Below are 27,951 nucleotides of genomic sequence, written 5' to 3'. Positions count from 1 at the left end.
AGGTTGCCAGGATACATCCAGGCCACAAAGGCTGCGGTTCCTGTTACTCAGCAGCCTCAAAAACTCACACCAACTCCTGCAAGGAATGTGAATCTTGGAGGTCCCAGCTATTCTGTTCCTGTTTCCATCAGCTCCTTCCCTGAAAACTCAGAGGTGCTCAGCATGCCACACTAAAAACCAAACTAAAAAGGTAAAGAACAAACGTCACAAGGTGAGGCTCTCGCGGAGAGCATTCTCTGTTGTCTGGTGCATTCTCGGTTGCATTCTCTGTTGCATTCTCTGTGTGCATTCTCTGTTGTCTGGTAGGTCTTAAATCTCAAACCTTTCAACTAATAACAACTGCTTCTCTTAGACATTCTTGGTCTCTTCCATTGGCTTCTCACCAGTATTCAGTAAATATTTCCTTGCTATAGAAAATAAATCCAAATGATAATAATAATAATTGGTTCTTAAGTGAAAAATCTCAAGTATTACTAAACAAAACAATAAATGTCATTTTACTTCTTTGGATGCTGGCAATGATAAATTAACTATGGATTAAATGTTCTAATACTAAAAGATAATAAAATTGTATTTAAAAGAATGATTTTTAAAATAACTTTCTTCAAAGAAAAGTAGATGAAGTAGGGTTTTAACATTAATTCAGAACTATATGCTTATTAGCCAGATTATCTGTGACAGAAAAGGGGTGTTAAAGGCTATAATTACTCAATTGTCGTGGCTTTTTTTTTTTTAATTATTTGAGATAAAATCGATGTGGGGTAAATTGTAACCACTCTGGAGTTCTTAAATTCAAGTTTCTAAAAGCAATGTGTTTAACAGGTACATACAACCGTGTCATGGTCACCTCAGTCAGGGCAAGGGACATTTCTTTCACCCCAGAATGTTTCCTCACATCCTTTCCAGCCAGTCTTCCCTCCATAGGTGGCCACTGTTTTGATTTCTATCCCCAAAGAATACTTGGCCATTCATGAACTTTATGTGAATAGAATGATACCATATATATTATACTGTTGGACTGATGTCTCTGGCTTGGCAGAATGTTTTTTCAAACATTTCAATGTGACTTTTAAAGTCAGTAGTACAATTCTTTTTAAAGGTAAGTATAATTGCATTATATGCGTATTCTACATTTGTTTATTATATTGATTTTTTTTTCTAGTTTGGGCCTCTTATAGCTAAAGCAGCTATAAACATTCTTGCACAAAGTATTTTTCTCCTAATTTTATTTTTTATGTCTAATTTTTTTCCTGCTTTATTGAGGTATGATTGACGAATAAAAATCACACGTATTTGGGGTTTATCGTGAAATGTGTTGATATCTGTAGACATTGTGAAATGATTACCACAATCAAGCTAATTAAAGTATTCATCATATCACATAGTTACCTTTTTTGGGTGTGGTGAGAATGCTTCGGATCTACTATCTTAACACATTTCAATTATTAATTATAATAATTCTTAATTATAGTCACAATGCTGTACATTAGGTTTCTAGCATTTACTCACCTATAGCTGAAGGTTTGTACCCTTTTCCTATCTTCCCTTCACCTCATCCTCCACTCATGGTAACCATTATTGCACTCAGCAGGTAGGTATAGGAAGATGCTCACCATCACTAATCAACAGGGAAATGCAAATAAAAATCACAAAGAGATATTACCATATATTTGTGAGAATGACTGTTAAAAAGATAAAAGATAACAAGTGTTGGTGAGAATGTGGAGAAAAGGGAACCCTTATACACTGTCTGTGGGATTGTAATTTAATATAGCCATTATGGAAAACAATATGGAAGTTCCTCAAAAAGTTAAAAGGAGAACTACCATCAGATCTAGCAATCCCACTTCTGGGTATATATCCAAAGAAAATGAAATTAGTATATAAAAGAGATATCTACACTCCCTTGTTAACTGCAGCATTATTTACAACGGTCAATACATAGGAACAAATTATCTATCAACAGATAAATGGATAAAGAAAATGTGGTATAAACATACAATACAATATTATTGAACCATAAAAAAGAAGAAAATTCTGCTATTTTCAACAACATGGATGAATCTTGAGGACATTATACTAAGTGAAATAAGCCAGATACGAAAGACAAACACTGTGTGATCTCACTTATATGTGAGGGGAAAAGGAAGCCTGCACAAGTCTTAGTAGATATATGTCCTTATTTATTTTGGATTTGGACCCAGGAGTGAAACTAATGAGTGATAGGGTAGATGTTTGCGATAAATATGGAATAACATCTCACAGTGGTCACAATTTGCATATTCCTGATGACTAATGGAGCACTCTTCATGAGCTTCTTGGAGATTTGTATCTTTTTAAAAATTATCTATTCATACCTTTTACCCATTTAACATTTTTTTCTTTTTAATGTCTTTTTCATTAATGTATAACTCACATACAATAAAATGCACCCATTTTAAGTACACGATTTGATGAGTTTTGACAAATGATTATATCCATGTCACCAACAAAGATATAAATAAAAGGAAGTGTCCATAACCTTTGTAGTCAATTTTCCATTCATGCACCTACCCACCAAACAATCACTGATATACTTTCTGTCACTACAGATTAGCTTTGCTTATTCTAGGGTTTCATATAAATGGAATAATTCAGTACCTATACTTCTTTTGTGTTTGACTTTTTTAGCAGCACATTATTCAAAGGGATCCATGTAGTGTATATTAGTAGTTTGTTCATTTGTATTGTGAAACAACATTCTACTGTATGAATATGCTATAATTTTGTGTTCATTTATCTATTGATGTATGTTTATGTTATTCCCAGTTTTTCACTACTATGAGTAAAGCTACTGTAAACATTTGTAAATGACTTTTTGTGGACATATACTTTCATTTTTCTTAGGTAATTATTTAAAATGTCAATATCATTGGGTAGGCATAGGTTTAACTTTATCGAGTTAAATTTTTAGATAATCCAATTTTTAAATATATGTCTTGCAAGCATTTCTTCCCAATCTATGTCTTGCCTTTTAATTTCCTTAATTTTTTTTTAATGTGCAGAAGTTTATAATTAAGAGAAAGTATAATTTATTATATTTTTCTTTTATACTTAGTTCTTTTTGTGTTTTGTCTAACAAATCTTTGCAAATATTAGGATCATAGATACTATCTTCTTAAAGTTTTATCATTTTTACTTTTATATTAAGTTCCATGATCCATCTTGAGTTAATTTTTGTGTGCAGTGAAAGTTAGGAGTTGATATTTTCTCCCTGTGTGCATCCTGTTGTTCCACTCTCATTTGTTAAAAAGATTTTCCTCTCTCCATTGAATTGTGTTGACATCTTCATGAAAAATGAATTGATCATGTATGTAAATTGACCATATGCTTCTGGACTATCTATCCTGTTACATGAATCTATTTGTCTATCCTTATTGGCATATTAATTTTAATAAGCCAACTTATATTATTTGAATACTTGAAACAAGTATTCAAAATAAATATGGAAGTTGAGTCCTTCCATGACTGCTTACTAGTGAACCATACACAAGAATTAGAATCAGGTTGGGCAATCCTCCTTGCATGTTGCCCAAATCTTTCCCCAGGCAGCAACCTTATTTTAAGTGATTCTGTAATAAGCGAAAGCCAAAAATATAGTCACAAACTTATTCAGGAATCATAATCCCAGTGAAAAAAATTAGTATTTTTCAAGACCATTAATATAGAATGTGACTTCAACTTAATTTTATTTATTAATTTATTCAATAATTTATTGAGCGTCTACTGTATTCCAGACACTGTTCTAGACAGGAAAAAGCAGAAGGAGAATATTTATTTGTTCATAATTTCTGCAAGAAAACATTATTTATAACATCAACTCTGTTTCCTATTTAACAGTATATTTCTCACAATTACAGAAAAAAATCTATACCTAGTAAAATAAGCGTCAGAATAAATGTCATCACATATTCTTACAAATTGACAGAAAATTATAAACATTCAAATATTAACTAAGAAAAGATATTTTCCAGCCTTTCCAAATCTTTCTATCACTTCCATAAGATACCTATTTCTTTTGAGACTAAAATGTAAACTATTATTTCTATTAGTTGCATTTTCCAGATTACTTTATTCATTCATTCATTCATTCATTCATTCATTTCTTTGAGAAAGGGTCTTGCTCTGTCACCCAGACTGGAGTGCAGCAGCACAATCACAGTTCACTGCAGCCTCGACCTCCTGGGCTCAAGTGATCCTCCTACCCGAATACCCAGCTGGGACTACAGGCGTGCACCACCATGCCTGGCTAATTTTTTTATATTTTGTAGTGATGAGATTTTACTGTATTTCCCAGGGTGGTCTTGAACTCCTGAGCTCAAGCAATCCTCCCACCCTGGCTCCCAAAATGCTGGGATTACAAGCGTGAGCCATAGCGCCCAGCTCCAGCTTATTTTAGAATTTAAATATTATCTATTCTTTCTAAGAGAATTTTTTGTTTTACCAACTAGACCTCCATATGACTGTTTCTTCTCTGGGTCTACATAATTTGAATAAATATGTAACATTATTTTAACTCATTTTCTCAGAGTATCTGGTGAATGATACATTTTCAGGATTATATGCAATTCTAGACGTAAGTTGTAAATGGTGAGGAACGTGAACCATTCCAAAACATCCTTCCTGAGTAATCAGTGATGATTTCTGTGGAGTCTTACAAACCTGAAGAAGCAATTTCTAAATATCATAGCACACAAATATGGCAATAGGAATACACTATGTTGGGGGCAGCAGAGAGGGATAATGTAAAGAAGGCAAGTTGTTAATTGGTTAAAAAGGATGGCAAACTGCAAATACAACGTCCAAGGTGCAATGCAGCCAAGCATTTGTTTGAGAGAAGACTCTAACAGGAGCCTTATGGAGTTCTGTGCAGATGGCATTTAGTAGGATTCTGGTTGCATTGAGTACTGTAAGTTCACATTGATTAATAACTTGATGTCTTAACGTTAAAATGAAATCTAGTTTGAATGGTCTAATGGAAAGGTTAGAAAATGTTCTTGTCTTTGCCCAAATGGTAAATAGTTAAGGGCTTTTAAGTCATACACTCTGCCATTGTAGAGCAAAAGCAGTCAACGACAAATATAAATGAATAAACATGACTGTGTTTCAATAAAACTTTATTTACAAAAGAGCTGAACAATGGCCAGATTTATCCTGGGGGCCATAGTTTGTCAGCCCTTCCAATGTTCAAGAAGTTCTGATGAGATACCTTCCAAAAATCATACATTGATATTGAAAGGCCTGTGGCCTTGAAAATGTTCTTCTTGAGTGCCTGGTACTTGCGGGGGTCGCTTTAGAAGGGAGATGACTAGAGATAATTATATGCCAAAGAATGAAACGAAATCCCTATCTCTTGCCATAGACAAAAATCAAATCAAAAAGGACTAAAGCAAATCTAAGATATAAAACTATAAATCTTCTAGAAGAAAACACTGGGAAAACACTCTCATACATTGGTCTGGTCAAAGACTTCTTGAGTAAGATCTCAAAAGCACAGGCAACCAAAACAAAAATGGACAAATGGGATCACAGCCAGCTAAAAAGCTTCTACCTAGCAAAGGAAACAATCAACAAAATGAAGAGACAACCTATAAATTGGAGAAAACATTTGCAAACTACCCATATGACAAGGGATTAATTATCAGATTATATAAGGAGCCCAAACGACTCAATAGTGAAAAACTAAATTATACATTTTTTAAATGAGCAAAAATCCAGGCTTGGTGCCATGCACCTATAATCCCAGCTAATCGGGATGCTGAGGTGGGCGGGTCACTTGAGGACCTAAGTTAGAGACCAGCCTGGGCAACATATCAAGACTTCATCTCAAAAACATTTTTTATTTAGAAAAAAATTAAAACTGGACCAAAGGTCTATATAGATATTTCAAAAGAAGACCTGCAAACAGTCAAAAAACGTTCAACATTACTAATCATCAAAAAAATGCAAATCAAAACTAAAACAAGGTATCATCTCATCTCAGTTAAAATGGATTTTATCAGAAAGACAGGCAATATTGATTGCTGGAGACGATGTGGAGAAAGGGCAACCCTCGTACACTGTTGGTAGGAATGTAAATTAGTACAGCCACTATGAACAGTATGGAAGTTCCTCACAAAACTCAAAGTAGAACTACAATATGATCCAGCAAACTAACTGCCGGGTATATATCCAAAAAAGTCGGAATCAGTATGTCAAAGAGATATCTGCACTCCCATGTTTATTGCAGCAATATTCATAAGAGCCAAAGTATGGAGTCAAGATAAGTGTACACCCGTGGATCAATGGATAAAGAAAATGTGGCACATATACACAATGGAATATTATTCAGCCATAAAAGGAGTAAAATCATGTCATTTACAACAACATGTATTGAACTAGAGGACATTATGTTAAGTGAAATAAGCTAAGCACAGAAAGACAGTAGAACATGTTCTCACTCAAATGTGGGAGATAAAATAATTTAGATCTCACTGAGGTAGAGAGTAGAATGATGGTTGCCAGAGCTGGGAAGGGTAATAGGACATTATGTTAAGTGAAATAAGCTAAGCACAGAAAGACAGTAGAACATGTTCTCACTCAAATGTGGGAGATAAAATAATTTAGATCTCGCTGAGGTAGAGAGTAGAATGATGGTTGCCAGAGCTGGGAAGGGTAATGGGAAATGGATAAATAGGGGTTGGTTAATGAGCACAAAAATATAGTTAGAGAGAATAAGATCTAATGTTCAGGAACATAATAGGGCAACTATAGTTAACAATAAGCTATTGTAAATATTTCAAAATAATGAAAATAGTAGAATTGTAATGCTCCCAACACAAAATAATGATAAATGCTTGAGGAGGTAGATATCCCACTTACCCTGATTTGATTATTACATGTTGTATGCTTATATCAAAATATCATACCTATCCCATAAATATGTACAACAATTATGTATTCATAATAATTAAAAATTTAAAAAAGAAAAGATCTGACTTCCAAGGGGAATTAAATTTTGAAAGTCGTTAGCACTCAGAACATATGTGGTCAAGAAAAACAATGTATGAATAAACTTAGCTCGGGGAAGTCAAACTCTGTGATTCTCCTTCAGCTTTTTACCTAGCTAGGCAGTGCCCCCAGCACATGTGACTAGCTGCTCATATGGCCACCTTTGGTGTGCCTGTCTGGGTCCATTCTCTAGGGAGCACCAGCCCATCTATTCTGGTTGCTCACTACTTGATAAACTTTACCATGAGGTATAGTGCTTGGTCTAGTTCGTGGTCCTTGGAGAGATTCTCATTTCTCTTAGATTCAGTATAGTTATGCTTTTAAAGCTATAATATTTTTATTATGCTAATTCCTTGAGATAGTTTTATAAAAATGACAAGAGTTAAATGGTCACATATGCGTAAGACTTGAGAAAATATTACAAAGCTGTCTGTTAACGCTTCTTTTGCAAAAGCACCTTTATGTTTTTTATTCCTCATATAAACAATGAATTTCAGTTTTGTTTAAAAATTTAATATAAAATCAAGCTAATCTCACTCAGCTCAGTCAACATTAAATTTATTTTGTTATGACCTACAATGTTCCTGGCACTGGGCTAGGTGCTGGGGATATAACTATGTAGAGAGCAAGTAACCCTCTGTTGTCTTGAAGTTTACATGCAATTTAAGGAGACAAATATTATACATGCAAACAAACAAAACAAAAACATAGGTGCTGAGTGCTGTAAAGATGATAAACAGTGGCATCACTGAACATAACTATGATGGTGATGGTGACATCGGTTCCATGAATGAACATAAATGGGCATGTGTATGTCCACGTGTATGGGTGCACGTGGATGTGTAAGTGTGTGTGTTTAGGAGAGAGGGAGAGAAATTACTTGAAAAAGAGTAGTCAAGAGTTCAAGGCTAGCCTGGCCAACATGTCGAAACCCTGTCTCTACTAAAAATACAATAGCCAGGCGTGGTGGCAGATGCCTGCAATAGCTCCTTGGGACACTGAGGCAGGAGAATAGCTTGAACCTGGAAGGCAGAGGTTGCAGTGAGCTGAGATTACAACACTGCACTTCAGCCTGGGAGACAGTGTAAGACTCTGTCCCCCGCCCCTCCCCCCAAAAAAAAAGTAGTTTGGAAAGGCCTGAGTTGACAATATTTACATAGAGACCTGAAGTATAAAATAAGAAAGCCAAGCAAAGAACTGGAGGAAGATTCCAAGCAATGGCAAGAGCATGTGCAAAGCCTCTTTCCAGTCCCTCCCCGAATATCCCCCAGAGTGACAGAGAGTTTGACTTGTCTGAGGAACTGAGAGGTGAACATGGATGGAGCACAGTGCAGAAAGGGGAGAGCAAAAGGAGATGGGCAGAAACTGAGGGAGGTACAAAGTTACAGAGGGCATTCAAGGTCAAGAGGTTGGATTTTATTTTGAGAGTAGTGGGACAACCATGGAGCAGTTAGGCAACAGAGGTTTAAGTTGTGATTGTAGCTTAAGGAGTTAAATGTGACTGCTCTGAAAAAGATAGATGGGGGTTGATAGCGGAAGTGGCTCTTCACCTACATGGTTGAAACAGCCCACAGATGGGAGGCACGCCCATTCACCTGCCTGGCATTAGATTTACGAGTGCAGGCAAAACAGTCGAAAGGAATAACCAATCACTTCAATGCTAGATGTGGAAATGCTTCTACATAAATTGATGTAATATCACAAGAGGTTATCCAATATCAGATGGGTAGAATGAAGACAAGAATAAAAAAACATGGGAAAGGAGATATATTAAAATGCAAAGGCAGCAAATACTAAGATGAGAAGGGGAGCAGAAGGAAAATATAAGAAGATGATAGAATAAGATAAGATTTTTTTCTACCAAATTATTAATGGGTAATCACATAGGAAACAAAAACATGCTAAATATTGTTTAGAGTGTCTGTCAGTGCCTTTTCCCTTTTCCCTCGTTGTCTAATTCCTTACCCTACATTTCACATGCAAACCCACAATCAGACGGGGAATCTACTTGAAGAGCTGAGGCAAAGGAAAACATCCTCATGATCTTCTCAGCCTGGCCTCACCATCAGTGTGACTTCTCCCAAGTTCAAAGATATGTTCAAGAGGTTATTTTAGTGAAATTATTGTGAAATGAACAGAGAGCAAAATGAAGAGTAGTGAGGACTGGAAATAGAAGAAAAACGCAATTGGGCAAAGACTCGAATCTCGAGTTTCAGTTAGACTCTCAGCCAACAATTGTCCTTATTAGTACCATATGACCTAGTTACAATCCAGCATATCATCACCATATATCATAAGTGTCAGATGGACTGGTATTGTGGCATGGATTAATTACTAAATGAAGATTATAACATTGATTATCAATGCATCCACTTGACCCGGCAGAAATATGGAGAGGAATGTATAAGGTCTATGATGTATGTGTGTATGTGTGTGTGTGTATGTGTATGTGTATGTGTATTCATGTGTGTGAACAATTGGAAGCAGAGTCCTCAGTAAGGTGATAATAAATATAACTGAAAAAATTCTATTTTCTTGACAATAAAGTATACATATCCATTGAAAGAATGGAAAAATATATAATTATTTTGTGAAAGACTTTTTCCATTTTGGTTCATTTAAAAATCATTAATGGGTAATAAAAGTTAATAACATTCCTTGAATCCGTTCATGGCATTTCCACTCAGAAATACTAAATGATTGTGAAACATTAAAATCAGATAAATCTTGGATTGCTGTATCTATTCAGTTCCAAGTGAACTATCTTATATAGGAAACATATGACATTTCATCAACAAAAATTAAAACCACATTTTCCCCTTCAGTTAACCTGTTTCTGATGTAAAACACCATGTCAAATAGAGTTTTATTATTTGAACTATTGGGGCACTTATGGGTGTTAAGCAGTTTCCAAATAAAGTTTTCAACAGAGATCCCAGAAGTAGCACAGGAATGCTATTTTAGCTAAAATTACTTAAATGAACATTATCCATTCCTTGCCTATATGAAACAGGCTTCATTATCATTCCCTAAAAATGTAATGATCTTTCATGTAATCAAATTTATTTTATTGTCAATTTTGTACCTGGAATTTTACAGTCAACTAAAAAGGATCAAGATTTGTGACCTAAAAAATTGCCATTATTTCATGACATTTACAGGAAAAATCCTAAATGTATGAATTTTCAAATATTGATTTCAAAATGTCTTCAGGTAGTTCAGCCTATTCTATGCATTTTTTTCCATACAATTATGGTACTATAAGATTCTGGTATTTGAAAAACTAGAAAACAAGGAACATGACGAACAAGTAGATGAAAACCAGCTTATAACACTTAAATTGGGAAGAAAGAGCAGTGACTGAATAAAAGTGAAACATTAAGAAATTGTTAATGTCTGTTGAAAGGAAATAAGGACATGACATCACATCTGCACATTCCGGCCCTGGGATCCAGAGTAAACTCATTATTTCTCAAGGTAAAGAAGAAAAAACCTTTTAAGGCAGCTTAGGAATTATTTGCCATATTTGCATTTAAAGGAGCGGTCTTTGAAGAGAGGACTTATAAGCACAATGGACAGGAAAGGTAAAGGAGAAGAGTGAAAAAAGAGGATGCTCCTGATGCCTATTATTGGTGTCCTATGAACGTAGGCCAGTGGAATTCTCTGAAAAGTTTACCTAGAAGCTGTGCTAACCTCAAACCATCACACAAGACCCTCACAGGTGAAGCGCTCTTCTGGACCCTGGAATTGGAAACCCTAGGTGTTATGGTAGAATGTTTTGTCCCTTCCAAAATTCATGTTGAAATTTAATTCCAACCAAAATTCAGATGCTACCAATGTGATAAATTCTCATTAAAAACAGAAGTAGTGGATATTTATTAAACAGTTGATACAATTATATAGAGCTTAATACACACATATGAGTACAAATAAAATTGAGGATTCTGATACCTCGATTTTATTTGCACTCATGTGTATGTATTGTACTCATGTGTGTGTATACCACAGGCAGCACCTCCAATGTTCTTGTGCTATTTGACAGTATATTCCAAATTTTGTCCTCACTTTGCTCATGTTTATGTAGAGCATACGGAATGGGTATGAGCTAGATAAACAGCAATGACCATGAGCTACTGATGCCAAGGGGACATTTAATGGGGTTACACACAAGTGTTATGGCACAGCAGGATGGGAGATCAATTTTAGGTTGGGATTCCATATAGGAAATGACACCACAAAATGGAAATGTGTTTTCAGCTTTTATTTTTTATTTTATTTTATTTTTTGAGACAGTCTGTTGCTCAGGCTGGAGTGCCATGGCACAATCTCGGCTCACAGCAGCCTCCAACTCTCAGTTTCAAGCTATTCTCATGCTTCAGCCACTCAAGTAACTGGGATTACAGATGTGTACCACCACACCTGGCTATATATATATATATTTTTTTGATATGGAGTCTCCCTCTGTTGCCAGGCTAGAGTGCAGTGGTGCGATTTTGACTCACAGCAACCTCTGCCTCCTGGGTTCAAGCGATTCTCCTGCCTCAGCCTCCCAAGTAGCTGGGATTACAGGAGCACGCCACCACACCTGGTTAATTTTTGTATTTTTAGTAGAGACGAGGTTTTGCTATGTTGGTCAGGATGTTCTTGATCTCTTGACCTCATGATCCATCCACCTCGACCTCCCAAAGTGCGGGGATTACAGGCGTGAGCCACTGCACCCAGTCCTGCCTAATTTTTTGTAGAGATGAGGTTTCACCATGTTGGCCAGGCTAGTCTTGAACTCCTGACCTCAAGTGATCCTCCCACCTCGTCCTCCCAAAGTGCTGGGATTACAGGCATGAACCACTACACCCAGCTCACAGCAAGATCATCTTTCTTTTGGGGGCAGTAGAAGAGAATCTATTTCCTTGGTCTTCCTGGCTTCAAGAGGTGCCTGCATTTTTTTTGGCTCTTAGACTCCTTTGAACAGCTAATTGAGGCCTTTTCACACTTCAAATTTTTTCTGCTGCTGTCTCTCTCTCACTGACTGGGGAAGAAGTTCTCCACATTTGATGACTCATGTGATTAGACTGGGCCGCTCACTTCTAATGCTGCTTTCTCCAGAATATAACAAAGTTAAAATATAAGCCACATTTTTTCTAGTAGTGAGCTGGAATTGTTGGCATTGCCTTATATCTCCAGCCAGATGGAAAATCCAGAGGACGTTAGCACTGGTGTCAACCACGGAATGCTATATTCTTCACTCTCTTTCTAATGGCATCTTGTCCTTATTGGGTATTCTTGTTGGGTTGTCCTAAACTTAAAGCTCAGATAGATAATGGAAATAATGAAACAAAGTGAAATAGAACCCAGAAGGTGGGAAAAAAGACCCTGTTGAAAACACAAGAAAGATAGGAAACATCAACATCCACAAAGTTGATTTTAAATTAAACTCTTCCCATCCAATATCCTAATATTTCCAATCCTATGTGTGACTTAAAATATACATGTGACCTTTGTGTTTACTAAAGGCAAACAGAACAAGGCAGTCGAGAGTTATTGGTCATGGGGTGGAAGGAGGCTTTCAATAAATGTTGAACCACAAAAAAATTTAAACTAGAAGCTGAAGAGGTTTTTAAATGAGCCATCATTGGGTCTGGGGACACAAAGAATGAGCAAGTTTCCCCCAGACACCAGGAGACTCATTCTGGTGGTTTTCTCTAGCAGGGAATATTTTATGTAAGCTTTCCTGGGAAATGAGAATTTGTAGGGCTGAGGATTCTGAACCATCAGTGAGCTCTAACTATGTGACCCATGAAAGAGTGCCTTGTTGCCATGATTCAGCGATGTCAAATGGTATGACAATAGTATTTTGATGACTTAGTCACATAGAAGGATGAGAGGTGTGGGGAGAACAACAACCAAAAGCCCATGTTCAGAAACAGCCTTCAGTTTGTGGGCACATACAAGCTACCAGGTCTCCAGAGTCACCGCCTGGCACGTCATGGCGAGCATATCGGAAAATAGAGGCACATTCATTCATGCACACAGCAGAAGCCCCGCCTGCCTTATGGCCTCTGCTATTTTTGACTTCCTTCCCAGGCATTTTCCTCAGAAACAGCTTTGGGTGGAGAGCACATTATTAACAAAGGGTGTTGATGTCTGTAATGAATGGTATTGATAATCAGTGTAAGTGTTAGCCAGGCTCCAGGAGGCACTGACCTCCTGGAGGTGGACAGAAATAAGGCACAACTTTGAGACCTCTGTAAGGTAAGTGGGTGATATGTTAGAAAGGTTCCTCCTGAATTCAGAGGAGAGCCCATCTCTCTTATGCCAATTTATCCTGGCCTAGCAGCTCCGTTCATGCACAATTATATTCTTCATCGTGTTTGTTTCCACCTGGACACACAGAAGTGACCACACTTCTGATACTAACACAGTGTGGCTCAGAAGTCTGTGCCAAAATTGTCGCACTGAGTTCAACTAAATCAAGAGTATAAAGACCGTGGGAACTCTGTGCAAACATATCACATAATGGGGGCTGGCAAACATATGCATCTATTTGCAATTCTTTTAAAACATAGATACTAAAATACGGTTATCTGTGGGTTTTTCCATCCAATGTTTAAAAACCATAATATATCCATTTTAGACACTTGATGGCTATAGATCTCATTCTAGGTTGAGAAGGGGCTACTGTACTGTTCTTATACATTTTCAGTTCAAAGTAATTTATAGTTACTTCTTGACAAAACGGACAGCTTGACAGAAAGAAAAAGTATACCAAATCCTGTAATCCCCATGAGGAAGCATAATTCTCTTTTTTTTTTTTTTTTTTTTTTTTTTGAGACGGAGTCTCTGCCGCCCGGGCTGGAGTGCAGTGGCCGGATCTCAGCTCACTGCAAGCTCCGCCTCCCGGGTTTACGCCATTCTCCTGCCTCAGCCTCCCAAGTAGTTGGGACTATAGGCGCCCGCCACCTCGCCCGGCTAGTTTTTTGTATTTTTTAGTAGAGACGGGGTTTCGCTGTGTTAGCCAGGATGGTCTCGATCTACTGACCTCGTGATCCGCCCGTCTCGGCCTCCCAAAGTGCTGGGATTACAGGCTTGAGCCACCGCGCCCGGCCCCATAATTCTCTTATAAAGTATTTCCAGAGCAAATCTTTACAACCCAACTATGGTCTACATTGCTAATAGCTTATTTACGGTTCTTTTAATTGGCTGATTAGTTCTTTAAACTAATAATATAAAACATCTAACAGTCCTCATCTGGGGAGTCATTTAATGGTGAAGCAAGGTCCATTGGCTTAAATAGAAGAGTAGCTCTTATGCTATCAACCGATCAATAGATCATTATGGGAATGCCTCTAAAAAGTTTACATGGTCCACAAAACACAATTTTGTCTGTTTCTGTTTTCCTTTTTTCTTTTGCTTTCTTCTATAATCCCACTTGTAGCTGTTCTAAACATTGGCTGCTTTATTTTTTTCCTCTGAAGTTATGTATATATCGTCTTCTATAACCCTTTGATAACTTACGAAAATTCCTTCTTAGGTCACTGATTCTGTCTTTTCTTCTTGGATTTTACCCTCCCTCCTAGACCAAAGCTTTTCAGCCCTAATCTACCTTCAGTCGGAAGATTCCTTTCTAAATATTCTAAATATTTAATAATAAACATGTTGTGTTTATAACAATTATATACTATAAGGCTTCAGTTGGATTCTCAGTTCCTTGAAGTGATTTTCAATATTTAATTAAGAAGAAAAATGTCCCCACAGGACACTTTCAAGCAAGAAGCATGAACTATAAATTAGTGAATCCAACTAGTGAGAAGCTTTGGAAGAGTAAAGGCTGGCTCTCTGAGCTACAGGCACAGCTCTTACTCACCATCAGCTCATGTTGGATGTTGCCACACAGGAATGTGGGCTCTGTTCGGCCAGCTCTTCCACTTTTCAAGAGAAACCAAAAATCCTTATTTTATGCGACGTCTCCCACTTTTAAAATAATGGGAACTAAGTCAAGCAGTTTTGACTTTCTGCAGGCTAAAAAGAACATAGCTATGGACCAGATGTGCCTATGAGCCAATGCTTAAAAAATCTTGAAAAAAACATATTGGTATAGAGCTATTCTGTTGGAATAAAATTATCCTAAATGTGAGAAAATATGGCATGTGAAATTCCTTTGAAGACTTTTTTCTTTTTTTTCCCACTTTTTTCTTTTTTGGGCTATCCTTTAAATTTCTATGTATTATAGGCCTCTAATGTGATTCTACTGACAGTTTGTAGAACCAGTGCTCCACCACTGCAAATGTCAATATTACAATTATATGATCATACCTGTGTGGCATTCATGACTCTTGGGTACTCTGTAATTTGGATGCTCAATATAGAGTGAAAATTACAGGCTTGATCTAACAATAGTTTTCATAGAGTGATATTATAAGCCTTAACAACATAAAATGCCTTTTGCAGAGGGCTCTAGTTAGAAGCACAAAGAGTGCATTTCTCCAAATTTTTTCATAGCTTTTCTAACGCCATAAAGTATTATGTTCATACTTGACAATTAGATCGAATGAAAGTGAAAGAACTTATTTTCTTGGCTTAAAATTATTCATAGTGAAGGAGAGACAAAGAAAAGGAATTTTTTCATTAGTTATTTATAATCAGTCTAGAAATGCCAATATTTTCTCAAAGCCATGCCTCAGGCTGAGTGGCTTTTATGAAAATGCTTCCACTTTTTACCTTTCAAATGCTGCTCCTATATTTCTTAAACCATACTGCCTCTAGGTCCCAGCTGCTCTCACATGGCCTTTCCCACTCACATCAGATTGGCTAAGGTCTGCAGATGCCACGGGACCAGATGCTGCCTAGAAGAGAGTGTGCAGAACCAGTGAGAATGAGCCAGACCAGCTGCCCAGCTGCCCTCAACGCTCCTGGTCACCTTTGGTCTATGAGTAGGATCGCTTTGCTGTGGCTCCCTCTGTGGCAGTGGTAGCCTTATGGCTGGGGGGTCAGCAGGTGAAGAGTGTCATATAAAATTTAGCAAAATACAAGCATGCTTAGAACGCAGGTTTCCCTTATGAAATTTGTACAGCTACTGGAAAATGGAAGAACAATACTTTCTAGCTCTTAAAGCACGGTGATAGTGTAAAAATAACAAACATGCATTTTCAGTGGTCTGCATGAGTTGAGGATTAAATGTTCAGGTAAGCATCTTATTTTGTAAGATGCTATGAAAGAATTAATTTGCATTTATATTTATTGCAATATTTAAGTAATATGCAGATTGAATATCACAGATTATTATTACTTGTATTTTGAGGGTTGTTACATCGTTTGAATTATTAAAATTTAGAAACTTAGAAGATGGAGTTGAAAATCAGATCTCCAAGGAGGGGACACAGACTGGCTGGTGATTGCATCTGGTGGGGTAGGGTCAGTTCGTCTGGTTTTACAAATTTGGTTGGATTCAGCTGCTGCTGCTGAAAAGAACTGCTGCTTCAGGAGTAGAGAAGTGTTGCTGGAATAATGCTCACAGCGACCACACACACACAGGAAGCCTTTAAAAGGATTAAATGCCCTCTTGCTCCCCAATTCTTGCATTCTCCTTCCATTATTCCTGTTGGCAGAGCATAACACAGAACCAGCTTGCAAAGCAGAAATGGGCTGTGCAGAGTCCCAGTACCCATATCATAAAGCTAAATAAAGAAGATTGGGAGTATAGAGACAATAAGTTAACAACTAGCACAATATTGCTCTCCGCTAGCTCTTTAAGAAGCTCGTGGAAAAAATGGGCTATTTTTTAGAAAAAATAGTCTTTAAATTTTTTCACTTAAAAGAATCTCTAAAAAAGGAAGTGTTGTGATCAATTTCATAAGAACCATTGATCCAGTATTTATAGTATCAATTTTAATTTTTGATTTTTAAGAAGTACATATTTAATAAGTCAATTTTGCACCCAAACCTCTACTCCCTCAAAAAAAATTCCTTCATCAAAAAATTCTGAAATTTGAAATAACATTATTAGAATTAATTGTGCTAATCACCACTATTAAAATACAGATATCTCTCAATTACTATTAGGTTTCTATGTGAATAACAGACGTTTTAAAATGGCTAAAATAAAAATAAAAATTTATTTTTCTTATGTAAATAAAGTCCAAGGAAGGCATTCCAGGGATTCTATGATGGTTCCAGCATTATCAGGGACCCAAGTCCATGCAGGTCTCTGCTCTGTCATATCAAGGGTTACATAGATGAAATCTGTTCTCAACTGGCTGCTAAAGCACCAGTCATCACATCCATCTTCTAAGCATCAATAAAAAGGAAAGTAAGAGAAGCAGTTGTTCTCTTCTATCTTTTCAAGAATTATTCTTACAAGTTCCACACAATATTTTCACTAACTACAAAGGAGCTTGTAGATGTGCCCAGCTGAAAACTGGGGCCTATTAATTGAGGGTGTTGAGTAGAATGGCTATTGGTAAGGAAATAACTGTCTCTGCCAGACATTGGAAGGGACATTACCTCATCAATTATAAGCCTTGGTGTGAATGAGTCCATCAGCTCCTTTTTGAAAGCAAGATTTCATAGGTAAGACAGACTGTGAGCATACAAGAATACTAGGCTGGAGAGTGGAGGCTACTGAATGGGGTGGGTGAAGAATATTGAAGATGAACCTCCTCTCTTTTAGAATCTTGCCAGAGCCACGATCAGCCCCACCTCCATCTTTCTTATTTATATTTTTGTTCATTTAAAGAATTTGAATTCCATACTAATAGAGAAGGGGTCATATCATGTATCCACCATATTTCTTTTGTTTCAAAGGACTAGTTTTTTTTCATATTTTAAGTTCTAGGGTACATGTGCACAACGTGCAGGTTTGATACATAGGTATATATGTGCCATGTTGGTTTGCTGCACCCATTAACTCGTCATTTGCATTAGGTATTTCTCCTAATGCTATCCCTCCCCATGCCCCTCACCCCATGACAGGTCCCCATGTGTGATGTTCCCCGCACTGTGTCCAAGTGTTCTCATTGTTCAGTTCCCACTTATGAGTGAGAACTTGCAGTGTTTGTTTGTCTGTCCTTGTGATAGTTTGCTCAGAATGATGGTTTCCAGCTTTATCCATGTCCCTGCAAAGGACAGGAACTCATCCTCAAAGGACTAGCTTATTTTTTAAAAGATATGATCACACTTTTGATTGTGTTCTGTTCCCTCTCTTTTGGAGAGACACCTTCTAATGCCAAGATGGTTTTTGGATTTCCACGGTTATTACATTTATCTTTGTGTGTTTGTCTCTCCCTTCCCATGAACCCTGAAGAGAATGGAAAAATGGCATCATGTTGATAAAAAGTGATGCCTTCCAAGACATTCTTTAAATGTCCTATGTGCAGATATGGTCAAAACGAATAATCCAGGCCAACTGAGTGAACATTCTCCAGAGATGCTTGAGGTAAAACTGTCTGGCTTTGCAAAGTGATTCTCTTTATAAACCAGCAACATTGCTTTATGATGTTTTGGGTGACAGGCCAATTTCTTAGGTGATTTAAGTATATGTATTTAGTATTTTCCAGTACTTTTGCTTTTAGAGCTAACTTATAAAGGGAGAGCAACCAACACTGCTGTGCCGTGGCATGTTGCCTTTGCACAGTCACTGGCTGAAACATTATGCATTTCTCCATAAGACACCTCCGTTCCCAAAAATTTCACTGGCTTCCAGCTACCTCATCTTTCATATTTTGATACCTTTAGTCACAATAAGGGAAAAATTTCAGGAGAACGTTGGAGGAGGAAAGGGATGGTAGAAAAAGAAAAGCTGAAGATTCAAATGGACGTTTTGTGATGTTTCATCGTGTTTGCTGCAGAGAAAATATTTGCAGTGCACAAATGTTCGTGTGCGGTAAGATCTATCCCTAATCAAAATGGTGACATGGCTTCAAACTGAGCACTACCTGGCCTCTTGGGGCAGCCTTCACTTTTACCCTGTGCCCATGATAAAGAAAGACAAAACACATCATTCATTGGTGGTCTGCCCCATTCCCCCAACTGGTCCCTACCTCTGCTGGTTATGTAGATTTTTCTGAAGATATTGGTGAAATTAAGACAAGACTCTGTACTGCACATCACTCAGGAAAAATTACATCTAGAAAACAACTGTATATGGAAAAAGTGATTCTTTTTGCGGGGGCGGGGGGGAGTTTCACTCTTGTCAACTAGGCTGGAGTGCAGTTCCGCGATCTTGGCTCTCTGCAAACTCTGCCTCCTGGGTTCAAGTGATTCTCCTGTCTCAGTCTCCTGAGTAGCTGGGATTACAGGCACCCACAACCACACCAGGCTAATTTTTGTATTTCTAGTAGAGACGGGGTTTCACCATGTTGGTTGGGCTGGTCTCGAACTCCTGACCTCAGCTAATCTGCCCACCTCGGCCTCCCAAAGTGCTGGGATTATAGGCGTGAGCCACTGCACCTGGCCTGGCAAAAGTGATTCTTAATGCAGAAACAGAAAACCAAATACCACACATTCTCACTTATAAGTGGGAGCTAAACGTCAAGCACATGTAGGCATAAAGATGAGAACAACAGACAGCAGTGAATGCAAGCAGGGGGAGGGCTGAAAAACTACCTATTGGGTACTATGCTTACTACCTGGGAGATAGATTCATGTGTAGTCCAAACCTCAGCATTACACAATATGCCCATATACCAAACCTGCACATGTACCCCCAAACCTATTAAAAAAAAGTTGAAAAAAAATGGCCCCTGTCACTTAACATTGAAAACATTGTGTTCCATAGCCCCAGTCTCCCTCTTCTGCTTTGTCCCTCTCAGAGGCTTCTCCTCTGTGCCTTGTCTGCCCTCCTTTTCTTTGCTTCTTCTTTCTCCTAAAAGGAAGCATAACAGCTGGTGAGAGCTTAGTTACCTTTCCCTGAGGCATATGGATAGTACATTAAAACAGGGATGAAAACTAAAGGGAAGAAGCTCTGCTGGAGGAATTTAGGCAGAATGAATAATGGAAAGAGCCACATACTGGAGCCAAAGAGAGCTGGAATTGATTCACAGTTCTGTCATTTAGACACTGACAGCCTTGGGCAAATTACTTGTCTTTTCGGAGTCATTTTCATTACTTATAAAATTGAAATAATAATACCTGCTTCATAATTATTTGACAATTAATTAAAATTATGTTTACAAAAACATCAGTGCCATATCTGGCACATAATTGGTATTCAATAAATATTACCTCTCTTACCTTATCAAAAGGGAGATGGAGGGGTTGTTATGGAAAGTCATGGAGATTTCTCAGTATTTTAATCTGCTGGGAACAGAATTGACTCGTGTGTGTGTGTGTGTGTGTGTGTGTGTGTGTGTGAAAGACAGACAGAGAGACAGAGACAGAGGAAGAGAGACAGAGACAGAGAAAACTTAGGGGAAGGAGGCTTATTTTATTGCATTGATTTTTCTAATCTGCCTTCTTAAATCATATTAGTGTCTGCAATTTCCTAGTATCAAGGAAAACGATAAACTAAAATTCCTCAGTGAACAGAGCCAATGAAGCAGAGTGGTTTATGGAAATAACCCATGGGCTGGATTAAAAACCTAATGAAATAATTTTACCCTATTCCTATGTTCCATAGATCTACTTTCTCTTTTAGATGGTACTAATCAAGTGATAAATTTCTCTGTTTCATTTTCTAGGCTGGCCACTCTGGGGCCAACACATACTTTTGTCACATCTGTTAACATTACTGTCTTAAAATCTGTCAAAATAAAGAATAACTTCCTTCTCCTTGCCAGACCTGATTTGATACTCTTAAAGGCAAGGATTCAGACCTTTCTTGGCACCTAAGTCAGGAGCTGGGCACAAAGATCACAGCTCTTTTTGTTCTTTATCAAATCCAGTGCCTGGGGTTTCCATATTCCCAGGACTGCTGGCCTTGCACTGCCCAAACTGAAGTGTTTGCCGTGATGTGCAGGATCCAGCTTCACACCAGGGCTGCTCCTTCTGTGGTTAAGAATGGATGCTTTAGAGTTTATCACCCTGATCTGGGTCATCCTTCAGGAAATGAAAAAGGTCCTGAGGCTTCTGAAAATAATCGTTTTGGGGAGCCAGATTATAAACCCATGGTAAAATTTACTCATGACTTTTCCCAATATAAAAATTTAGGATTCTTCCCATAAATGGATATCTAAGCTGCCACTTCTTCTGGTGGGGATTCTTGGGGAATCTAGTGCCTTTGTTTTATATTTTAAAAATATTTGGAAGTCATACATATATAAAACAAGAAAGTAGGTATGATACCTTTAAGAAAAAAGAGCCTCAAGCAGCATCTGTGTATCATCTTTCCACGAAAGATCTGCAGATATCTCACCAGGATGGGTGCCAGCCTAGGCTGTACTCTGCTGGAGAATTATAGCTCCACTTATTAATACTGTATTCCCATAATAAACAAAAGTGAATACATGATGTGTCACAAGAAGTTTATGTCCCTCTGAGGGCTATCCTGATAATCCTCTTAAGATTCATTCTTGAATTACTTCTTCTGCAAGAGTTCTTAGTTTCAGGTCCATGGACACGCAAGAAGTCTGTGACACAACTTTATCTCGATTAAAATGTATATCACAACTAGAAACAGTTGACAAATTATTTCAGTAATATTGATTTCCCCTGTGATAGCAACAATTTTAATTTTTTGCTTGTAAACATATTACACAGAATTGTCAGAGGAATCCATGTCACTAACAAGTTAAGGATCTCTGACGTAGTGGAAGTTTCTGTGGGGCCCAGGGGGTCTTTTTGTATGACCTGCTGATCTCATTAATCTAATTTTCACAGTTTGCAGTTTTCTCTTCTATGGTCTTACCACCCTGGTCTCAGCCTCTGTAGGTTTGCATCATCTGTATCTATGATGTGCTGTCATTGTCAAGTTAACTTTTTGGGCAGAACACTATTTTTAATAGTGATAGTGCAATTGATGATGGAAGATTTCCTCAGGTTTATGTCAGTTTATTGACCAAATCCCATATGCTGGTTATTATGCTAGTCAAAAAGTATACAAGGTCAATATTTAAAACAAGCAAAAAAAAAAAAGAAAAAAAAAAGGAAAACACAAAAAAACTACGGCCCTTTATCAGTTTACAGCCCAAATATGTGTGTATGTGTGTGTATACATAGTAACTTCTTATGTCTCCCACACCCCTCCACAGATCTTGCAGACATCTCAACTTTAATGAGGACTTTCCAGCATTCCAGACTGCTGTCCTGCAATGAAGCTCTGAGTCATGGTCTGTGGGGCTAAGGTACTGGCAACAGTGTGAACCCCAGGACAACTAACCTCACTAACCTTCACTCTAAGCAGAAGCCCAGAGTGAGTCTGGCCTGAAATCTTTGTTAATGGAAAGAGGAAAGAAGAAAAGAATTTCCAATAAGTTACAACAAACTTTTCACCATTCTAAAGAACCCACTTTCCTTATCAACCAAGCTGGGTTTCTCTCTAGTGACTCCTATTCTAGCCTTTTGCCAGAAACAGAGAGTGTTAATCCTGGTGAAAAGATTAAGACAGACACTCAGAAAAAGAGACCTGGGACTGTGATACTATCAAAACCGTCAGGTAGAAGAATTATATCGGAAAGCCAGCTTAGCCCCCCTGTGATCCCGGCCCGCAGGCCTGGATTCCGGGTGTGCTACATCTGTGGTCGAGAATTTGGGTCCCAGTCAATTGCCATTCATGAACCCCAGTGCTTGCAGAAGTGGCATATTGAAAACAGTAAGTTGCCCAAGCACTTGAGGAGGCCAGAACCCTCCAAACCACAGTCTCTGAGCGGCAGTGGGTCCTACAGTCTTCAGGCAAGTAATGAGGCTGCATTTCAGAGTGCCCAGGCTCAGCTGCTGCCCTGTGAATCCTGTGGCCGCACATTCTTGCCAGATAATCTTCTTGTTCATCAGAGAAGCTGCAAGCCAAAGGGTGAGGGTGCCAGAGCACCACAATCAAACAGTTCTGATCATCTTACTGGCCTCAAGAAAGCTTGTAGTGGAACCCCAGCCCGACCAAGGACTGTTATCTGCTACATTTGTGGTAGGGAATTTGGCACCCTGTCCCTTCCTATTCATGAGCCCAAATGCCTGGAAAAGTGGAAAATAGAAAATGACCGGCTCCCTGTGGAGCTCCACCAGCCACTCCCACGGAAGCCTCAGCCCCTTCCGACTGCACAGTCCAGCCAAGCGGGACCAAGTCAAGCTCAGCTTGTGTCCTGCCCAAATTGTAGCCTAACCTTTACCTCAGACCGCCTTCTGGTACACCAGAGAAGTTGTAAAACTCAGCCTCAGGGGCCAAAAGATCAGAATTTGACCTTAGGGAGTAAAGGAGGCCTAAAAGAGTCCACTAATTCCAAGCAGCAAAGGAACAGGGCAGCACCCAGTGTAACTGATAGGGTAATTCATGCCACACAAGAGGCTTTAGGTGAACCTGGTGGCACCCTCTGCCTATAGGGAAACGAGAGAAAACTATCCCTAGAATCAGTCACCTCACCCCCTAGTATTTTTTCTATCAATGCCTTACATCAGCCTCAATGCAGCCTGTTCAAGTTAACTCCCTGTGGAACTCCAGGGCCTATATCTCTCTTGGCTGAATAGATATAAGAACATCCTTGCCTGATGGGTTCATATTCCTCTTCAGTTCTGCTGTCTAAAAGAAGAAGAGATGGACTTCTTTCTTCCCTGATCCCTGATACAAATAATCCCCAGGAGACTGTAATTTGAAAATGAGTCATTAATGCTGTGTCTACATCACAGAGATATAATTCCCATTCCAACAGCCAATATTTATTGCTGGTTTATTTTAGTCATCTACCTTAGGAATTCATTTTTGGCACTGCTGGGTTATGCTGAGTTTATCTTACTAAAATAGAATCTGTGTCAAAAACCCCAAATGACTTTAGTAACAATTAAACACTGAAGAACTTGCAAAAATACACATAGTCTGTAAATACAGCCTATTTTTTCTTTTGACACTTATATGGTTGTAGTAAGTAGGAAATTAACCCCAGTGTAGACAATGAAGCAACTAGGTTATTTTTTGGGAGGTGCTTGATTCCTGCTGCTGCTCTGTGCCCTGTGTTCAGGCTGACGACAAGGCCCTGACCCCCCACGTGGGCCATTGTGAACAAGCATGACCCCAGGAATCCCCAGCTTGAATGGCAAAGAGTTTTTAGGGTTTTATCTAAAGTTTCATCATGGACAAGGATTGTAGAGAGATGCTTACGAGGGTGGCTACCTGCAAGATAGGGCCTGGTTCATGTTCTTTGTCCATTAAACCAGATTGTGGTTGCTTTGTCTTGTGTCAACCTTACAGAATATCAAATCATGAGAAACAGGAAGTGGTAAAGGTCTTTTTTCCATGGCTTGCTACTTGAAAAGCCCAGCCTGCAGAGATAATGAATTCTTCAGAAAACTAAGATTAGGCCAGGTGCAGTGGTTCATGCCTGTAATCCCAGCACTTTGGGAGGCCAACTCCTGAAGTCAGGAGTTCAAGATCAGCTTGACCAATATGTCTCTACTAAAAATACAAAAATTAGCTGGGCATGGTGGCGTATGACTGTAGTTCCAGCTAGTTGGGAGGCTGCAACAGGAGAATTGCTGGAACCCAGGAGTTGGAGGTTGCAGTCAGCTGAGATTATACCACTGCACTCTAGCCTGGTTGACAGACCGAGACTAAGAAAGAAAGAAAGAAAGAAAGAAAGAAAGAAAGAAAGAAAGAAAGAAAGAAAGAAAGAAAGAAAGAAAGAAAGAAAGAAAGAAAAAAAAAGAAGGAAGGAAGGAAGGAAGGAAGGAAGGAAGGAAGGAAGGAAGGAAGGAGGGAAGGAGAGAGAGAGAGAGAGAGAAGGGAGGGAGGGAGGGAGGGAAGAAAGAGGAAAGAAAGAGAACTAAGATTACACAAGCTATTGTAAAAGGTTAAACCAAAGGAATTGGTTGGGAAAGGGGCATTCTTTGTTTCTAATTTGATTTTTCTTTCTTTTATTTTATTACTTTGAGGACTGTCTAGTCCTTTGCTCCTAAATTCTATGTTAAAATAAAATGAGTATGGTCTTGCTGGTTTAGAAGATTCCAAGACAATGATTCGAAAGCTGAAGAGTCACTCACAGCTGCTGGGCAAGTTTTCCGATGAACATTGAAGAAAAAACAGCTCGTTTCTTTGCCTAATGAAAAACCAAACTCCTCAGTGTGGCATAGTCTTCAAGCTGGTTTCATAAACATGACCTGTTTTTCCTATCTTCTGTCTGTTGCTTTTCTTCCATAACGTGTGGGGTCTGGATTCAGAGAATATAAGAATCTGTGTCTCAGGGTCACAAATCAGAAACTCTGTTCACTTTCTGCCTTACAGCACTGTTTCTTGATTGTATGCATTTACTTCAAATGTTCTCATTACAGATCTAGAGATAGGGAAGCGTGTGGTCAGGATTCTTGTGCTTGTTGTTATAACACATACTTTGTGCTCAAGAGTAGAGCCAACAGGCTGAGCACAGCATGTTCTCACTCAGTCATGATGGCTGCAAGTGGCTGGCTTGGGCACCCAGCTTCCCTAGGAGACACCTTCCTGACTCACCCGGTCATCTGGAGGGGAGAATGTCAGGAGAGGCCAGCGATGGTCCTTCAGTGACTCGACTTATGCATTTAGACAAGAGTAGGGGGTGGTGGTCTAGAGGACATGGCTATGTCAGAGCACACCCAACCCTGCTCTCAGGCCTGAGAACACACATGTGAATGAGAAATTGGCCCCGACCACTGTCAGATGTGTGCTGGCCTATTTGGGGACCACACAAGATTCAGTAGAGGGCATAGAAAGGTCATCCAACATAGGGTCCCTTTGGCTGCCAGACTTAAAATAAGCTTGGGTTAGTTATGAAGGAGAAAACTCTCAGGCTTCCAGGGAGCATGAGAACTTTCAAAGCAGTGGGCTTTAGTCCTTCCTTAGAGGAGACATTTACCATTCCATAGTGCTTTCAGCAGAAAGCCTTTCCTTCACTGTGTAGTTTAGTTATGATTTGATCCTGCCTATGGATATTTTTCTTTCTTTCATTTAAATTTTAGATAGTGCTATGAATTATTCATTTTCCATAAAGAACACTACTGTAATGATTATTAGATTTCAGAATTTCATCTGTCTGTGAAAGCTGACTTTTGGCAGCCTGTGACACTCATACATTCCTTCTTACAATTCAGATTTCCCTCTGGAATCCTTGGTCTCATTTCAGATTAGAATCAGCTATCTTGCCTTATGTTCTCACGGGGTTCAATCTTGTAGTGAATTCAGGTGAGAGAAATAGTTTCAGAACTGTGATCATAGTAGTTGGAAAACAATTCACTCCAGTGACCCCACAGTCACTGTTTCACTGGTAGAATGAATTACCTTTCCCTCGGAATGTTTCTCCAAAATAGATTGGCTCAGGTCCCTTATGGCACAGATGCTCCTTTGATCCTTCTGTCAAATCTAAACACAAACACCGATTAGACAAGTTCTGCTCCAAGATCTCAGTGGGCATTTTGCATTGCCTTCTAACTAATATGCTGGCTTGAATTGTCTCATTGTTTCACATCCAAAGTATAGGACTGAACTCACTCTTCCTGATCTCCCAGGAAACTTGTGTAGGACCCTAAACAGTATTTAAGAGGAATAAAACCTTCGGTGTGGATTTTTATTTAAAAGATGGAACGGTCCTGGGACTGTGTATATGTATTTCATGGTGTAATGAGCAGCATCACACTTCCTTTCTTTCCTCTAAAAAAAAAGCCTGGATGGGTAATACCCAATTTAGCAAAAATTTAAAAGTGGTGTCAATTCCAGATAAAATTGTGATTCATAATATGGATCAAACTGTATGTTAACATTTTAAATTTTAATGTCATATCTATTCAATGAGATTCTTGATGTCTATTTTAGTAAATGATTTTCCCAGCTATGCTGAGGAATATAATAATAGAAGTAATTATTCTTATTTTAATATGAATGAATAAATTTTAATAATTGCATTTAATAGTTGATAAAATTTTGTCTGTTTTTGGAAGCTGATTGTAATTCATTCGTTAGCTTTAGGCCCTTTCAAGCTAATTGGAACAGAACAGAGTTCGTTAAATATAACTATAAACCAAAATGAAACTTTTGCCTAATAAGTTTTTATTAGTTACGGCTTGGGGTTATTTTCCTAGGATTTCACTTGTAACCTATGAAACACTCTTCCTAAAACCTTATTCTATATTGCAAAATATGTATTATTTTTCTTAAGGGGGAACTATCTTTTCTATAATGATTGTCTCTCTGAACACAGTTTTAAGCTACTTTCAGCATCCTCAATGCTCAGGTTTGAGCTAAAGCCCCATCAGACACATCTCCAGCATCTGGTGCTGCCATCTGGTGTTTTCTTTTAAAGTAATGTCTTCTGCGCTATCAAATCATATTATTGACTTTTTCCTCAATAATATCCCCAAATGTATTGGAGAAGGTGCCCTTATTCGATAAACTCCAGTTATTTAGTGCTAGAGTTACATATTTGATTTAAAGCTACAAATGTTCTTCTCTGGGTAAGTATCTTATTCTTTACAGGCAAAACTCGCAGTAGGAAGAGCATAATCAGAAAAACCCAGGAGGGCGGGATAGATATTCTCATATTTTCAAATTCTGTATGTGTGCATGTGTATCTATTGGGTAAGAAGAATTTGGAATTTAGGGGAAGGCGTGGAAGACAGGGAACTAACTTTTACTGAATAATTTTATGTCTTAGTCCATATGTGTTGCTATAACAAAATACCAAAGACTGGGTAATTTACAAAGAACAGAAATTTATATTTCATGGTTCTGGAGGCTGGGAAGTCCAAAATCAAGGTACCAGCAGGATTTTTATGAACTTGTGAGGAATGCTCTACTTCCAAGACGGTAATTAGTTGCTAGATCCTCCA

The 27,951-nt window shown here is 38.3% G+C and overlaps 1 protein-coding gene and 1 long non-coding RNA gene across 6 annotated transcripts in view; one reads left to right on the top strand and one right to left on the bottom strand.

Annotated features, from left to right (window-relative positions):
* LOC105463132 (uncharacterized) overlaps nt 1-27,951 on the bottom strand; it is a 56,239-nt gene that overhangs the window by 25,697 nt on the left and 2,591 nt on the right. The window contains exons 2-4 of one of the 2 annotated variants that reach the window (XR_011624729.1): nt 26,408-26,488; nt 25,141-25,307; nt 23,653-23,749 (exon numbers count right to left, since the gene is read on the bottom strand). This is a non-coding gene — a long non-coding RNA (uncharacterized lncRNA). Of the gene's footprint in view, nt 1-1,509; nt 1,619-23,652; nt 23,750-25,140; nt 25,308-26,407; nt 26,489-27,951 lie in introns of those variants that run through there. The other variant, XR_011624728.1, reaches the window with a different exon arrangement.
* Nucleotides 6-25,269, top strand: LOC105463131 (zinc finger protein 474). 4 transcript variants are annotated; one of them, XR_011624727.1, is made up of 3 exons: nt 6-190; nt 22,209-22,301; nt 25,033-25,269. XR_011624727.1 is itself a non-coding variant. In XM_011710071.2 (2 exons), the coding sequence occupies exon 2, from the start codon at nt 22,396-22,398 to the stop codon at nt 23,488-23,490; it is 1,095 nt and encodes a 364-aa protein (XP_011708373.2). In that variant the 5' UTR covers nt 29-190; nt 22,209-22,395; the 3' UTR covers nt 23,491-23,555. The 4 variants fall into 4 exon arrangements, 3 of the variants coding, with proteins under 3 accessions (XP_011708373.2, XP_011708374.2, XP_011708376.2); XM_011710071.2 differs by lacking the exon at nt 25,033-25,269 and having other exon boundaries at nt 29-190; nt 22,209-23,555; XM_011710072.2 differs by lacking the exon at nt 25,033-25,269 and having other exon boundaries at nt 29-211; nt 22,209-23,555.

This window comes from Macaca nemestrina, chromosome 6 (assembly GCF_043159975.1).
Source record: "Macaca nemestrina isolate mMacNem1 chromosome 6, mMacNem.hap1, whole genome shotgun sequence".
Classification (NCBI taxonomy): domain Eukaryota; kingdom Metazoa; phylum Chordata; class Mammalia; order Primates; family Cercopithecidae; genus Macaca; species Macaca nemestrina.
The sequence above is the reverse complement of the archived record's forward strand: the minus strand, read 5'-3'. Positions and strand labels throughout refer to the sequence as shown.